Consider the following 16,817-nt stretch of genomic DNA (forward strand, 5'->3'; position numbering starts at 1 on the left):
AGACCGCCTCGTCGTATCGGGGTTCAAACCCACACACGGTCTCCGGGCTTGAAGTGAACGTCGATCACTTCAATAGACGTCTTTCTTCGTTACCGCGTTCAGCTGTCAATAGTCCACGCAGAACGTAAGCGTTCCATTCTCCTTAACAAGCACGACTGGAAAGGCCCACGGACTGCTTGAAGGCTGGAATATGCCGTCGTTCAACATTTTTTGGCACTTGCTCTTGAAGCACTTGCTCTGTACGGCGATCGGCGCACAGGGAGCGCGTCGTCCTCGGTAACGATGCGAGGCTTCGCAACGGCGGTTTGGCGCACTTTCGACGACGTCGCGAAGCAGTCGCTGTATTCGGCGAGGAGGTCAATCAGCTGCCGTCGTTTCCGTCCTGGAAGCTTGGGGTCAATGTCGAGCTGCGCTCGCGGCGTAATGTCTTGCTGAGGCGGGGATGATTCTTCAGAAATCGCGGCGATTTCGGCGGAGTTCCGAAGTCCCTCAACGTGGCTGACAGTGGCACCTTTCGTGAGGTGTTGCGTTTCTTGTTGGAAGTTCGTCACGAGTATTACGGTGCCCCATCCTGAAGTTCAGCCATTCCTCTTGCGACGCCAATTCCTCTCCTTAGGAGCAATTGAAGGTTGCCTTCCAGGACAACTTCGCCGCAGGTAGCTGTATTCGTGACGACGGGTACGACAACACTCGATCGCGGCGGCAGGTTCACGTGGTCGACTGCAACTCGGACGGCAGCTGACGCTGTTTGAGATTTCTATGAAGGCGGAACAGGCGTCCGCAGCGTCAATCTGTTCTAATTCAGGTCGATGACGGCGCCGTATTCACACAGAAATTCCATGCCGAGAATGACACCTCTGGAACAGTTTTGTAGAATGACAAATTTCACAGGGCGCGTTTCGCCGTGAATTTCGATGCGAGCGGTGCACCTTACGACAAGCGTGATAAGGTCACCTTCGGCGGTTCGAATTTGTGGCCCTCCCCAGGGTGTCGTAACTTTTCGCACGCGGCGAGAGAGTCTCCCACTCAAGACTGAGTAGTGTTCGAGGCGGGGTTTAAGCCGCACGTCCGGAAGCTTCCTGGCTCGAGACGACGTCCATTCCCCGAAGTGAAGAACCCAGGGGTTCAGTGGAGGTGGGAGACTTGGTAACGTAACGAACGATTTAATTACATGGTTGCGATACAGTCGTCAAATCCGAGAGAACAACGGAGCAGCCTCGCGCTCCGCCTTATATAGGGTCCGTTTTTTTCCCTCTCTCCCCGCCAGGGCAGCCAGTGCGATGCAGCAACCCGCCGTCCAATGCGACGTAGCCAAAGTTCTCCGCAGTTAGGCCATGCCTCTCTCCCTTTCCCGAGCGCACCAACCACCACGCACACACACACGTCCCGCTAACGTCACGGGCGCGTTGAGACTTGTTGCCGCAGGCCCCGTCACGCAGGCGACGGTCCCGGACTCGTCTTGACTCGTTTCGCGCAGGCCCCGACAAGCGGGCGACGGTCCCGGACTCGTCTTGACTCGTTTCCGCAGCGTTGAAACTCGGAAGAAGGTCGCCGAAGGTTCCATTCTTAACAGCCCCTCCGGGGCCAGGGAAAGCTCGAATGGCCGGTGGTACTATCGCTGGCCTGAAGAGGTGGGCTTGGAGTAGGCCTTGAGAAGATGCTGCAAGCACTAAGCAAACTCCCAAACCTCTCACAACGGAGGCATCAGCGGAAACGTCCCCCACAACACCACGCCACACCGCAGTCAAACGCTCGGAATCCGCCAGAGACCCGCCAGACTGGATTACGGATTACCAAAATTTGCCAAAACAATGCAATTTAAAATCTTAGGACAATTTCGGGTATCGAGACCCGCTGTCGCCAAAGCAAAACTCATTTTTCCAAAGAGGTCACTATGAACAAAATACAAAAAGACAAAACTTCGCAATTTGTGAGGTCATTTTGGGGTTTTAACGAAGTGTCTCCACTTAGATCCTCATTCCCGTGGATGACGAAAACCTCTGAGATCATCCCTACTCTTTTTGGTGATATCAGAAAAATCTGCTCAACCCATCGGCATTGCTGTTAAATTTGCCTTTCCTCTTTCTTACGCTGAAGTCATAGTGATCGATTTTCACGTGATTTCTAGACGTGAAAATGCGGTCCTTATAGCGCCGATAAAACAATCCGCCTTTTTCATGCCCTGTCACATTGGTCCTAGCAATCTCCTGAGCTGTACCGCGAAACCCTGACACACTAGGGTCGCTCTTCTGCTCAACTGTCAAAGACGCTCTGTCTACTCGTAACAGAGGACCAAAGTTACGTGACGCCGGAGCTACGAGAGATCCTTTAATGATCCCGTCTTCCTCCGCCTTTTTCGCCGGCGCGTTGGGACGGCGTACGCTTTCTGGTGCTACGAGGTCGGGCTGTTCTACAACCCGGACCCCCTCATCCCGTTTCTCTGCCTCCAACTCTGGGAGTGCTTGCTCCCCGTCAGCTGCCTTTCGCTCTGGATCACTCGTTAACAAAGGGGCGAGCTGACGCGATTTGGACCTCGTACATGACTGAACTAGTCCTCCTCCCAGTTGTTGACCCCTTTCGCGCAGCAGGAAATCTGACCGGTTAGAAAACAAATAGGGATACTCCAACGGGACTGTCTGCGAGACAGCCGCCTCTGTCACTAGCTCTCCGAACGGGCCAGTTATCCTTACTCTCGCCATAGGCAGACAGACACTGTGCTTCTCGAGCAGCTGCTTGATCCAAACTACCTTTCCAGTAAAGTCGGATGTCGTTACATACGACGGATGAACAACGTCCATCGTCGCTGCACTGTCCCGAAGCACCCTGCACGGCTTTCCGTTTACCTGGAGCTCGTGAAGATAGGGACGAAGAAGCTCCAGGTCCCTGTCACTACCGCTCACGTACGAGAACACAACCCGCGGTTTGTTACACCTGGCCGCTGTGTGTCCCGGCTCCTGACAGTTGTAGCACAGGAACGGCTTCCTTGCCTCGAACTGCCCTTTTTGGCTTTTCCGTGCCTCGTCTCCGTTCGAGGGATCTCCGCTCGAGGGATCTCCGCTCTTTTCTGGGACCTTTTGTCCTGTTTCTGGCTTCTCGGGCCTTTTTTCTCGCGAGCCGTTTCCCTGTTGGGAGGGCTTGCGCTGATCGCTCCGGCCGGGTTCGCTTTCCTTTCCGCTCAGATTTCTACGCGTCGCGTACTCTTCGGCTAGCTCAGCGGCCCTTTCGACAGAGTCGACTCCCACCCTATCCTGCACCCAGAGCTTGACTGACTGCGGAATGCTACGAAAGAACTGTTCGAGGCACACACACTCGACTACCTTGTCTCGGCTTTCGTACACTTCCTCGCTCTTCAACCATTCTATCAAGTTGGTTTTAAGCCCGTACGCGAATTCCGAGTAGCCCTCGCTGCTCTTTTTGGATGCGTTTCTAAACCTTTGACGGAATGCCTCGGCAGAAAGGCGATACCGCTTCAAAAGGCTCGACTTCACCTTGTCGTAGTCGTCCGCGTCTCTAGTACTAAGGCGCGCGACAACCTCTGCAGCCTCACAGGGCAACAAAGTCAAAAGCCGCTGCGGCCACGTTTCTGGGGCGAAGCTCAACTTCTCACATGTCCTCTCAAAGTTAACTAAGAATAGGCCCACGTCTTCCCCAACTTTAAACGGCTGCAGGAGCTTCTTCATTTGATACGACTCGGCCTCACTTGCTCGTACCGGAGCCCCAACTCTACTGTTCTGCGAGTTTAATCGCTGTTGTTCAATTTCGAGCTCTAGCCTTTTTAGCGCTCGTTCCTCTGCCGCTGCAGCCTGCGCTCGTTCCTCTCTCGCTGCAGCCTGCGCTCGTTTCTCTCTCGCCGCAGCTTCACTTTTAGCGTTCTGAAGTAATTCCCACGCAATTTTAATATCCTCTGCTTCCGCGCTCTCTGAAATTGCTTTACTGATCTCAGATTTCTTCATCTTTTGGTCCACCTCCACACCCAATTCTTCACATAAACAGAGTAAATCTGTTCTCAGTAACCTCATTAGATCCATGATCGCTGCTTTTTAGCTTTGGCTTTGTTCTAAAACTTGTCGCGAGGTTGTACAAAAACCTAGCGCACGAGTCAAACACTAAGGATTCCCAGCAGTTCAAAATTAATTACCCATAATCTGAAGCCTGGCGAATCTCAAAGCAAAGTCCAAACGCTCACCCACAGATGTAGCACGATGTCGCATGGTCCGATCCCAACTGCTGCCAACCAGTTGTTCGAGGCGGGGTTTAGGCCGCACGTCCGGAAGCTTCCTGGCTCGAGACGACGTCCATTCCCCGAAGTGAAGAACCCAGGGGTTCAGTGGAGGTGGGAGACTTGGTAACGTAACGAACGATTTAATTACATGGTTGCGATACAGTCGTCAAATCCGAGAGAACAACGGAGCAGCCTCGCGCTCCGCCTTATATAGGGTCCGTTTTTTTCCCTCTCTCCCCGCCAGGGCAGCCAGTGCGATGCAGCAACCCGCCGTCCAATGCGACGTAGCCAAAGTTCTCCGCAGTTAGGCCATGCCTCTCTCCCTTTCCCGAGCGCACCAACCACCACGCACACACACACGTCCCGCTAACGTCACGGGCGCGTTGAGACTTGTTGCCGCAGGCCCCGTCACGCAGGCGACGGTCCCGGACTCGTCTTGACTCGTTTCGCGCAGGCCCCGACAAGCGGGCGACGGTCCCGGACTCGTCTTGACTCGTTTCCGCAGCGTTGAAACTCGGAAGAAGGTCGCCGAAGGTTCCATTCTTAACAGTAGTCTGCTCCGGTGTCCACGAGTGCAGATGCGTCATGGCCGTGGATAACAACTTTTAGGTTGTTGGACACCGTTGCAGTAACGTCGTTGCAATGCGTGGCGTCGAAAGAGTGGGAGCGCTCCGGCGTTCTTAGAGGCTCTTCACTTGGGTCGTCTTCGTCAACGCCACCTCCAGGCGTTTCCGCACTTAGTTTTCCCGGCGAAGCAGAGGAAACAAGCTCTCTTGGCGGGGTCGTGGCGCTGGAAACGCTGAACGTCGTTGCGATGGTGAGCGTGATTCACGGCGGAGAGACGACACTGAGGAGGGCGAGCGTCGGAGGTACTCCACGATGTCCCGAGGGCGTTCGCCGTACCTGGGGCGTGGGGCGTTCGGGCGGAAACCACGCAGTCAAGGTCGGCGGTAGGAACAGCCGCGGTAGATGTGGCCGGCTTCCCCGCAGTGGTTGCAGAGTGGGCGTCGGTCGGCCGTTCGCCACACGTCGGTTTTCCTCGTCGAGGGTCGCTCCTGGTGAACGTAGTGGGCTTGTTCCTCCTGATGTTCAGGATACCACGACGTTTGGGCGTCTCTTCGGAGTGGCGCCGGCGCCTGGCTGGGAGCTTGCGGCGGTCGTCGGGCCATGAAGGTGTAGCTCAACGTCGGTTCTTCTAGCGTCATCATATCGATAGGAATTGCAGGTTGTACCACCCATTTGACTTCCTTGCGCACAACCTCGGCAATGGTGGGTGTCGCTGGACAACTCGAGGCTGGCAGCAACCTGCTGAGTTCCTCCCAGACGACGTCCGGGATAATTTCGCCAATGTCCGGGATTACGGAAGAGGTTTCACCGCTAAGAAGGGTGGGTGCAGCGACGCCTAGATGTCGTTGACAGAGGGAAGCGCGCGATTGGAGGGCACGCTCGGTGTTGGTCGCCTCCGTGACGAAGGCTTCGACGGTTGTCGGCGGGTTGCGGACGAGGCCTCCGAAGATGTCATCCCTTACACCTCGCGTCACGATCCGCAACTTCTTTTCTTCGGTGGCTTGAGGGTCGGCGCGAGTGACCACGTGATAAATACAAGCTTTACTGTCAGCTTTAGAGTGTGGACGGTGCGTCCATCGCGGTTCTCGGTCCAGGAACAAGTGCCCGAGCTCTCACTAGCACGCGATTGTCACGAGGCTCGCGGCATCGGCTGCTTAGTCCACCTGCCGGTGGCGCCGGTACATAACAGCTCTTCCCCCTCAGATGTAGCTCCCATAGCGTTCTGGAGGGTGCCTATTTCTTGGAGGTTGCTCCCTTCTTCCGCTTCCGGCGTCTGTCGTATGTTCCGGCGTCGTCTCGGAATTATCTTGAAATGACGATCTCTCGGTAGGGTGATCGTGCTGAGAGTCCGAAACAGGAGCAGGAACAGACCACTCAGCCGATGGAGTCGATGTCGTAAATCGACGCCTTATTTGATCCTCGTGGCGGCGGGTTGATCCAGTTGCTGTCTCTACCAGCCAGGAGCGATTTCCAAGTCTTTTGGTCAACTTTCCTTGGATCCACTTGGGGGTTCCTTTGAAGTTTAGGACATAGACTGCCTGTCCCTCTTGAAACACCCTAGACGGTGGTGTCTTTTCCATTTCTCGTTCCTTGTGACTACTTTCTCGACGAGGAAGGAGTCTACTGATGTTAGTAGCAAGCTCCCTGTTGAACATCAAGAGTGCTGGTGTTTTTCCTGTCGAGTTGCAAATTGAGTTGTGTTGTTTGTACAGGAATCGAGCAATTCTCAGTGACAGCGATCCCGTTTTCTCTCTTGTCAAACTTTGCTTAAGTTCGTAAACCATGCGCTCGGCTTGGCCATTTGTCGCTGGATTGTACGGAGCGCTGGTCACAAACTTCACGCCATTCTTTTCATAAAAGTATGTTATCTCCTTGGATACGAAGACGCTTCCGTTGTCGGAAACAATCTTGCGAGGCAGTCCAAAAGTTGCGAACATACCTCGGAGTTCTTTGATGACCGCTGCAGATGTGTCACTAGTCATGCTTCGCACTTCTAGCCACTTCGTGTAGGCATCTACAACGACAAGGAACATGTTTCCTTCCAGAGGGCCTGCAAAGTCCAAATGTAGCGTGTCCCAAGGAAGTGATGCGTGATCCCACGCAGGAAGCGGTGCCTTGCTTGGTATCTTCCTGGACTCTTGGCAGATGGGGCAGCTGCCAACAGCGTCCTCTATGTCGCGGTCGATGCCAGGCCACCACACATAGCTGCGTGCAGATGACTTCATGGCCACAATTCCCTTATTTCCAGCATGCACTAAATTCATGGCTTCAGGACGTGCCAAGGCTGGTATGACCACCCGGGATCCCCATATGACACATCCTCTTTGAGTGGACATCTCTGCGCCTTTTTTTCTGTACGCGGTAAAGTCCTTCTCCGTGAGCTCATGAAGCTTGCCTTGCTGCACAGCCTCGTAGACGCGGGACAGAATCGGATCCGCGCATGTCATGGCTGCTATCTTCTCTGCTGTCAGCGGAGAACTTGTCAAGGCTTCAATCATCAGGACGTCTCCCGGCGAGCAAGGCTCGTCGTCACTGTAAGGTAGGGGCAGACGGCTTAGAACATCCGCGTTCTGGTGTCGTTTTCCAGGCCTGTACACGAGTTTGTAATCGTACGCCGATAGTTTGACGCACCATCGCCGCATTCGGGGTGACAAGACTTGTGGTACCGGCTTCTGCGGTCCCAAGATGCCAAGCAGTAGTTGGTGATCGGTGATAATAACGACACTTCGTCCGGCGATGTATTGGTGAAAGTGCATCGCCCCAAACACCACTGCTAATCCTTCTCGATCAAGCTGTGAGTAATTTTTCTCGGCATCCCCTAGAGTTCTTGCCGCGAATGCGATTGGAGCTTCCCTGCCCTCGTGATCGACCTGCGCAAGAACTGCGCCGACGCCATATGGTGACGCATCACAGGACAGAAGCAGTGGTTTTGACTCATCGTAGTGAGCCAACGTTGTCTTGCGGAGTATTAACTCTTTCAACTTCCGGAAAGCGAGGGCATGGCGCTCTTCCCAGTGCCAAGGGACGTTCTTGGCTAGTAGTCTGTAGAGATCGCAGGCTACAGTCGCTCGGTTTTCTAAGAACCTGTCGTAGAATGCGAGCATTCCGAGGAACGACTGCAGCGTGGCTTTTGACGTAGGATCTGGCAACTCCCTGAACGCCTTGATCTTGTCGTTGGTTGGATGAACACCAACCGCATCGATCGTGTGGCCCAGGTAAGTGACCTCAGGAACGCCAAATAGGCACCTCTCACGGTTTGCTCGCAGGCCAGCCTCTTGGAGTCTTGACAGGACAAGGTTCAGGCGCTGGGCGTGTTCCGTGGTTGTGGCACCGCTGACAATGATGTCGTCCAGATACACGCTGACACCGGATATTCCTGCAAGTGTTGTCTCCATGTATTTCTGGAAAATGGCTGGTGCTGCCGAGACGCCGAAAGGAAGTCGCTTGACACGATAAAGGCCCTTTATCGTGTTGATGGTAAGAACGTCAGCTGTGTTCTCGGTGACTCGTAACTGCTGGTATGCTTGAGCCAGGTCGATGGTGGAGAAAATTCTCCCTCCCCGCAGCTTTGCGAGCACCTCTGTCACTGTCGGCAGTGGATATGACGCCTTGAGCGTCACAGCGTTGACGGTGCTGCGGTAGTCACCACAAAGTCTGATGCTGCCGTTTTTCTTCCTTACTACTACAACGGGTGTTGCCCAATTCGAGTGCTGAGTCTGTTCAAGGATGCCTTGTTCCGTGAGACGTTGCAGCTCGGCTTCCACCGCTGGTTTGAGCGCGAATGGCACAGTGCGAGCTCGTAGAAACTTGGGTGACGCGTTGTCTTCCAGTTCTAGGCTTACCGCTGGCCCGTTGTAGCCGTTCAGGTTTCCGTCAAAAACTGACCCGTACCTTTCGATGGTGGCTGTCAGGCTGCCGTCCAACACCACCTGGTGCACGCCGCTGAAGCCAATTGCCAGGGCTGCAAACCAATTCCGCCCAAGAAGGTTACATCCGGAGTGCTTCATCACAAGAAGAGGCAAATTCACTTTCAGTTTCTTGACCTGGACCATGACGTGAATTGTTCCCAGAGATTCGATGCCTTCCCCAGACCAGGTACGCAGAGCGATGTTATCGTCTGTAAATTCCGGAGGGTTCCTCGGCCACGCTGCTCGGAACGTTTGTTCGCTGATCAGAGAAAACGCCGCTCCCGAGTCCACCTCAAATCTGAGAGGAACACCCTGAACCTCCAGGCTTATCATAACCTTCTCTGCCGGCTCCCGCCGCGGTGTTACGGCGTACAAGCCACCCAGCGTGCCTGAGGGTTCTGTAAAGGGGCCATGATTTTCCTGTGGTTCGAGTGCCTGTAGGGAGTTTTGGCTGTTTTTCTTTCTCTTGAAGCAAGCTTCCGCGATGTGTCCCGTCTTTTTGCAGTACCGACACTGCGATGTTCGGAACTTGCAAGAACTAGGACTGTGGAGTTCTTCGCAGCGATAGCAGGGCGTGGACGATGGCATCGTCTTCTCCTGGCGACGATGCGCCGGACGCGTTTTTTTCGCTTTGTTTATTTCTTGAAAATCTGCTTTTATTTGCCGCTGGTGGTCCTTGGCGCTCTCGGCTCGTACGGCAATGTCGAACGCCTTGAGAAACATAAGGTCCCGCTCCGCAAATAGCCGCTGCTGGAGATTTTCATTTTGAAGACCGCAAACTAAACGATCCCGCAACATTATGTCCATGGGTAACATCGTCGCGTTGCTGGAAACCGCTGTTGTGACCGTGCTGACCGGACCGTCGGCTGCCCCAGCAACCTAGCGCTGAGACGGGAAGGCTAGCTGTGCTAGTCGTCGGAGTCACTTGAACGTTCCCAAAATTGCAGTCTGCTGCAAGTTTCTTAAGAGCAGCGACGTAAGTGGTCACTGACTCTTCGGGCTGCTGATCTCGCCGTTGGAACTTGCAACGGCTGAACAGTTCTGCCGGCCGGGCATCAAAATGTGCTTGGAGCAAATTCACGATCTCCTCGAAAATCAACTCACTTGGAGACCTGGGAGCCACCAATGCCTTGACCGTTTGAAATGTGGAGGGACCACACAGAGTTAGCAGAACGGCCCGTTTCTTGGTGCCATCCCTGATGCCGTTGGCCTCGAAGTAGTAGATGAGCCGCTCCGCCCAAGATGACCACCCCTTTCCCGAGAACACTTCCATGGTGCCGTGAGTCGCCATCTTCTCAAAGCCGCAGGTTCGTTTCTCTCACTCGTCGCCAATTGATAAATACAAGCTTTACTGTCAGCTTTAGAGTGTGGACGGTGCGTCCATCGCGGTTCTGTTCTGCACCATCGCGGATGGTGCAGAACATCCTCGACGAGACGGTTGATGTTCTCGTTTGCGCCCTGGGTCCTCAATCGAAGAAGGTCCTCGGCCCTCTCCCGTCGATACTGGTTGGTGCAAGTCCGTCTCAGCTCATCCTTGCAGGCGGTCTACGAGATCAACGAAGTCTCGCGATTATTGAACCAGTTCCTGGCCGTTCCTTCGAGCGCGAAGTAAAGATTTTGCAGGCGCTGTTCGTCCGTTTATCGGTTGTGCTGGGCCAGTCGCTCGTACTGTTGTATCCAGTCCTCGATGTCTTCATACGGCTCACCACAGAAGGACGCGAGCGTACGGGCAGTGACGGGTAGGACAAGGACGGGCGGGGTGGTCATTGTCGGTATCTTTTTCCTCCGGTTCTCGGGGAAGAGACCCCTTCCGGGGACTGACCCCTGGTACGACGGCTTCTTCGGGCTTCGGCATCTTCGGCGAAGGGTAGCCCTTCCAGGGCTAGCACGTCGCTTGGCCTGGATGTCTTAGGAGGGGTACGCTCAACGGGCGAAGAATGCGATACCCAGCACCTCAACCAAAATGCCACGAATGACAATTGATGAGGCGATGATAACTGAAGAAACTAAACGCTTAATGGGGCGAAGTTGTGCCTGAAACAAGAAGGGAACAGAAAAGAACATATTCGGTGGCATGCCAACTTGCTTTTAAGTGGGGGGGCGGGTGCAAACCAGACAGCCTCCCCCATCCCCAAGGCAGGGGGACGGTGCCCTTGTTATTCCTTGGGCGCTGCCGGCCAGCGTTTTCCCTGCCCATTGGTGGCTGCTTCAGGGCAGGGGGAGGGGTGGGGGAGGGAGGGAGGGGGGAGGCAAAACACATGCCTTGCCCCCTCACTCTGAGTACTGGGAGGGCAAGCGCACCCCTTGCCCCCCCGGTTAGTACGCCCATGAGCATATTGTAGGAGAAGCGCAAAAGTAAACTCACTCACGCTGAAAATGCACGCACACCAGAAAAACGGTCACTCACGTCGCGCTGACTTGCCACTCAAATTATATTTTCGTCTTCTTTCTTTTTCTTTTACCCGTATTAAACTTGTTATGTCTCACTTCGTTTTCTTTTGTACAGACAAATAACAGTGTCTATCACACATTACCTTCGAGATTCAAGATATAACAATTCTTTTTCAGTAAGCGTTGTGGATGGCCTGCTAACACAAGTATCACTCATTTTTATGATGTTAGCGGCCTCTATTATTTCACGTGTTTGTTGGTGGTGGTTCTTTCCAATTACGGTGCTATTTTTAAGTCGGCAGTTCACCCACAGTCATGGCAGTGAATGCCCAAAAGTCCTGAGTTTGCTATTCGGGTGTTGTTGTTATGTACCCTCAAACTGTCATTTATACATCTTCCAGTTTGTCCTCTGTACTGTTTTCCGCATGAAAGGGGAAAGAAATAAATCACTTCCTCTGAGCAAGGTAGGTATGGGGTTCTATGCCTTTTAGTGCAGCCAGTATTATTTATTGGTATGGCGTTAACTTTTTTACATAGGCCTGAGAGTTTGATGGGGGCGGAAAAGACTACATCGATATTTGCGCGATTCCCAATCTTCTTCAGGTTATGATCAATATTATAAATGTAGGGGATGACTACCGGTTTTTGCTTACTGTATCTGTCGCGTGGCTTGCGCAATGCGATTTGACCTTTTTTTAATCTGTTTAAGGACACTTTCGGCGACTGAAGTTAAAAAATGAGAAGGATATCCCGCACTTAGTATCCTAGATACTTGTCCCGCGAAGCTTGTTAGGCCTGAATGCGTGCAAGACTTGAATATAGAGTTCTTTAAGCACTGATTGACTATGCCTCTCTTTACCAATTTATAATGCGCCGATTTATAATTGAGGATTGTTTTGTTCCCTCTCGGCTCATACGATCGACAGACATGACGGGGCTGAAGATACAGTCTTAGGTCCCGAAATCTTAAGGATCCTAGCTCTGCCAGTTCGTGTGTAATCTCCAAAGTGTTTAAACATGTTTTTAACTTGGCGAGCACATTTGGCACATGAATCGAGAAGTCTTTTTTTGTTGGTGTCCAGGAGTATCAAATAGTCATCAACGTAGCGAAACACATTTACCACAGTCAAGGAATCTAAGCTCTTTTGAAGCTGTCTGTCGTGGTATGCTAAATCACTGAGAATTAGAGCAGCGCCAATTCTCAATGATTCGCTACGTTGATGACTGTTTGACCTTTGCGTCTTGGAACAGTAACACCTACCTTCAAAAAAAGGGAGTCTGCATCGGATTCTGCATTGCGCCAACTCTCAGTGATTTAGCATACCATGACAGAGAGCTTCAAACCAGCTTAGATTCCTCGACTGTGGTAAAGGTGTTTCTCAACGTTGATGACTATTTGGTACTCCTGGACACCAACGAAAAAGAATTCTCGATTCATGTGCCCAATGTGCTCGTCAAGTTTAGAACATGTATAAACCCTTTGGAGATTACACACGAGCTGCCAGGGCTAGGATTCTTAAGATTTCTGGGCCTAAGACTATCTTCAGCCCGTCATGTCTGTTGGTCGTATGAGCCGAGCGGGAAAAAAACACTCTTAAATTATAATTCAGCGCATTCTAAATTGGTAAAGAGAGGCATAGTCAATCAGTGCTTAAAAAACTCTATTTTCAAGACCTGCCCGCATTCAGGCCTAACAAGCTTCGCAGGACAAGTATCTAGGATACTAAGTGCGGGATATCCTTTTCATCTTTTAACTTCAGTCGCCGAATGTCTCCTTAAACAGATTAAAAAGGTCAAATCACAACCCGCAAGCCACGCGACAGATACAGTAACCAAAGACCGGTAGTTATTCCCTACATTCATAACATTTCTCATAACCCGAAGAAGATTGGGAATTTCGCAAATATCGATGTAGTCTTTTCCGTCCCCATCAAACTCTCAGGCCTATGTAAAAAGTTCACGCCATACCAAAAACTAATACCGGCTGCACTAAAAGGCACAGAACCCCATAGATACCTTGCTCAGAGGGAGTGATTTATTCCTTTACTCTTTCATGGGGCAAACAGTACATAGGACATACCGGAAGACGTATAAATGACAGATTAAGGAAACAACAACAGCACCCGATTAGCAAACTCAGGACTTCTGGACATTCACTGCCGTGACTGTGGGTGCACTGCCGACTTCAATAATAGCACCGTAAATGGAAAGAACCACCACCAACTAACACGTGAAATAGTAGAGGCAGCTAACATCACAAAAAGGAGTGATACTTGTGTTAGGAGTCTATCCATAACGCTAACTAAAAAAGAATTGTTATATCTTGACTCTCGAGGGTAATGTCCGATAGACACTGTTATTTTTTTGTACAAAAGAGAACGAAGTGAGACATGACAAGTTTAATACCGGTAAAATAAAAAAGAAAGAAGACGAAAATACAATTTGAGTTGTAAGTCAGCGCGACGTGAGTGACCGTTTTTCTGGTGTGTGTGCATTTTCAGCGTGAGTGAGTTTACTTTTGCGAATCTCCTACAATATGAGTATCCAACTCGTCCAAGCATCCATTCTAAGAAGAAGAGAACAGCACAGTGTCGCGGGCGTCCATGCCGGCGAAACCGAAGGATCGAGCGCTGGAGCGGGACTGGTCCCGGCTCGTCACGCGGAGCGCCTTTTATAGCGGCGTGGGTTTCTGCAACATTTGGCCTCGAACGTTCGGGGCGTAGAACATTCGTAACTTGATGAAACGAGAAAGTTCTCGTTCTTGCGAGAATGACAAGTAGAAAGAATAAATGAAAGGCACGTCGCTCCCAGGAATCGAACCCTGGCTCTCCGCGTGGGAGGCCATCACGATAACCGTTAGGCCTTGGCCGCGCTGCCTACTTGGCACCTGCGCGTGCGGCAATATTACCTTACTATAACGATACCTCTTTACCTGACAAAGCCACCGACGGCACGCTAACCCATAGGTACCCCAAATTAAAAAAAGAAATGAAAAAGCAGATTGCATAAGAGTTTTCACGAAGCCCTTAACAGCGCAGTGAGAGTGTGGCGTTCTATACATTTTAGCAGCGCTTATCACAAAGGCAAGAAAACGGCGAATCCTGAGCAGTGGGCGAGTGCGCGGCGTTTACAAGTGCGCAGAAAACAGCTGCTAGTAATGTTCAAAGCGCGAAGCCAGTAGGCAACGATTGAAGCACACAGTACGAGTTTTAGTTTGGAGTGCATACTTTATTCTACCTTAAATTAGAGTGATGCTGGTGTTACAAACCGACAAGGTCAAACAGGTAGCGCCAAAAACGCGAGGTCAGAGCGTCCATCATTATTCTTTGTGTGTGACTTCACCCAATCAAGAAACCATGGGCAGCGAATGCTCCTGGACCTTGCACTTTTTGTGTGATCGTCGATATTTGAGCTTCTCTTTTTCAAAATGAGTCAAATTTAGAAACTGAAACCAAACCCACTTAGGCTGAAATTCGCCGTATATTTGGGGTACCCATCGTTTTGAAAAGGTATTGATAGGAAATCGGTCATATTTTCCGAGAAAAAAACAATGTAATGATGATTATGGTACAGTACTCACAGCTAGTCCGATAAGCACACATTCATGTTTGTCTCAGCTTCGCTTCACATAATTTGACTCATTTAAAAAAAATGGTTTATTAGATTGAATTTTACTGAGCTCTCACTATGATGAATTGAAACATAATATTTTTACTTGCTCTGCCAATCACCGCCCTCGTACTGCAGCGATGTGCTTTACCTGCCACATGACTCAAAGGTCGTCACGTTGTCCCTGTGCACACAGGAGGCTTGAAAAAGATAAAAATATTCCAGGTCGCCCTCGAGGTCGTCCTCGAGGTCGTCTTAGAAGTTGTGCTTGAGGTCGTCCTAGACGTTGTTCTTTAGGCATCGTCCAAGGTGTCGCAAAAGTAACAGCTTCGCTGGCCCTCCATCTTCACGTAAGGTAAAAGGGCGCTACAATTTTTTTTTTTTTTTTTTAGTTTCTGTTTGTCTTTACTTTTGTCTGCGATGTGTAGACGTAATCGTTTTAGAGCGCAGCTCTTAGGCGCCCGTTTCCGGCTTGAGCGGCGTCGGCGTCGCCGTTGCCGTAAGCTTAAAGGCTAGCCCACATGGCGCGTTTTTCAGTGTGTCTAGACGCGCGTCTCGGCTTGGCACGCGCGCTAAGCAGGACGCGTGCGCCCAGTCAAACCACACGCAGCGCTACCGTGCAGCGCTTCGCGTCTGCGTTTCTGAAGCGTCCGCCCAACGTAGCCAGACGCGCTTAAGAAACAAAAGCAAAGATTAAATATAAATCGCGCGGTAAATGATTGCTACATGCCGTAATATTTAATTTTAGTAATAGTAAGCACTCATTTTTATTACAGCAATCGCAATGAAGCTCAATTTCACTAATTTTCATCCTTTTTAGTGCGTCCACGTTTCGATACGCCATTGGCATCACAATCGCCCGCGCCAAAACATTTACAGCTGGCCGCTGGCCGCTTCAGTGGTTACGTAACTTACGTTGTGGCGGTTGTTGCCGGTAGTATTAATTTTGTACCTTTGTCTCTCGGTGTCCTTTTATTCTTTATATTTGGCCTGCCAGAGTGCAGGACGCTTTTGTACTTCGCTAGGTCCTCTCTGTTCCGCTGAAGCAGCGTCAGCCTCTCCCGCGGAGCAGAGAGAATTCCCTGGACTTGTGTAAAAGGTATGATAAACTGATATCCGCGGGGGGAAGGACGTAACTACCCATGTTCGCCCTGCTGCTAGCGTTGGCGGGGCGTAAAAGCCGTTTTTATTTAAGGCCGCGAGCGTGCAAATTTTGTAAACTCCGCGCGCGCGCGCGGGTGTGTGTGTGTGTGTGTGTGCGTGCGTGCGCTTTGCCTTGGAATGGCACAGGGCTGCTACCCGTTTTTGTGTGTATCTTTCTGTTTTGAGTGTTTTTATTTATTTTCCTTTCCCGTATCCCTTTCCCTACTTGGCGGCGGGCTAGCAGGCCCACCTGCGTAAGGGTCTCGACCTTTTTGCCTAGCCTCGCACGCTGCCGAGTGGGTATCGCAATATGTGCAAATAAAAAGTATTATTATTATTATTATTATTATTATTATTATCGCCTTTGTCGCGAGGTCTGTGGCGAAAACTACAGTCCTACAGTGGAGAAAATTCAAACGCTCCCTGCAACTAGTGAACACGGCGGTTCATTGGTTGTTGCCTTCTGGACGCAGCGCGAGACGCGACGCGGGGACGCAAAATATCTGGCTCCTCCAGATACGCTGGGATGCGCCAAAAAACGCTGCGTTTCGTCCCGGCGCCGGAAGTGACGTCAAAGCGCAGGCGCAGACGCGACGCAGACGCGGAGAAAAGCGCACCATGTGGGCTAGCCTTAACGCATCGGCGTGACGCGTCGGTGTGACGCGTCGGTGTGACGCGTCGGCGTAACGCGTCGGCGTAACCGCACGGTGCATTATGGGAAACGTCCCACAATGCACCGCGGTGACACTCGCGTTGCATTATGGGACGTTTCTCATAATGCACCACGCGGGAGGTAGGAGGGAGGAGGGCAGGGAGAGGGAAAGGGGAGATGAGGGGAGGAGTAGATGAGGACGGAGAAGAAGAGGCATGCCAGCTACTCCATACCCTCCCCTCCTCCTCAAGAGCTGCTCTTTAATTCGGAACTACTGGGGGTTGTAAACGTCTTTAATTTTTTTTTCATGGACTGATCTTTATAC

At 51.6% G+C, this 16,817-nt stretch overlaps 1 protein-coding gene across 1 annotated transcript; it reads right to left on the reverse strand.

The window, feature by feature from the left end:
• Positions 1 to 1,857: 1,857 nt before the first annotated feature.
• Positions 1,858 to 3,773, reverse strand: LOC120841052 (the record flags this gene model as incomplete). Its single annotated transcript, XM_042289812.1, has 1 exon — positions 1,858 to 3,773. A coding segment is annotated over one exon (1,743 nt), but the record flags the coding sequence as incomplete, so codon positions are not given.
• Positions 3,774 to 16,817: the final 13,044 nt, after the last annotated feature.

Source organism: Ixodes scapularis, unplaced genomic scaffold (assembly GCF_016920785.2).
Source record: "Ixodes scapularis isolate PalLabHiFi unplaced genomic scaffold, ASM1692078v2 PGA_scaffold13__105_contigs__length_92229423, whole genome shotgun sequence".
Lineage (NCBI taxonomy): Eukaryota > Metazoa > Arthropoda > Arachnida > Ixodida > Ixodidae > Ixodes > Ixodes scapularis.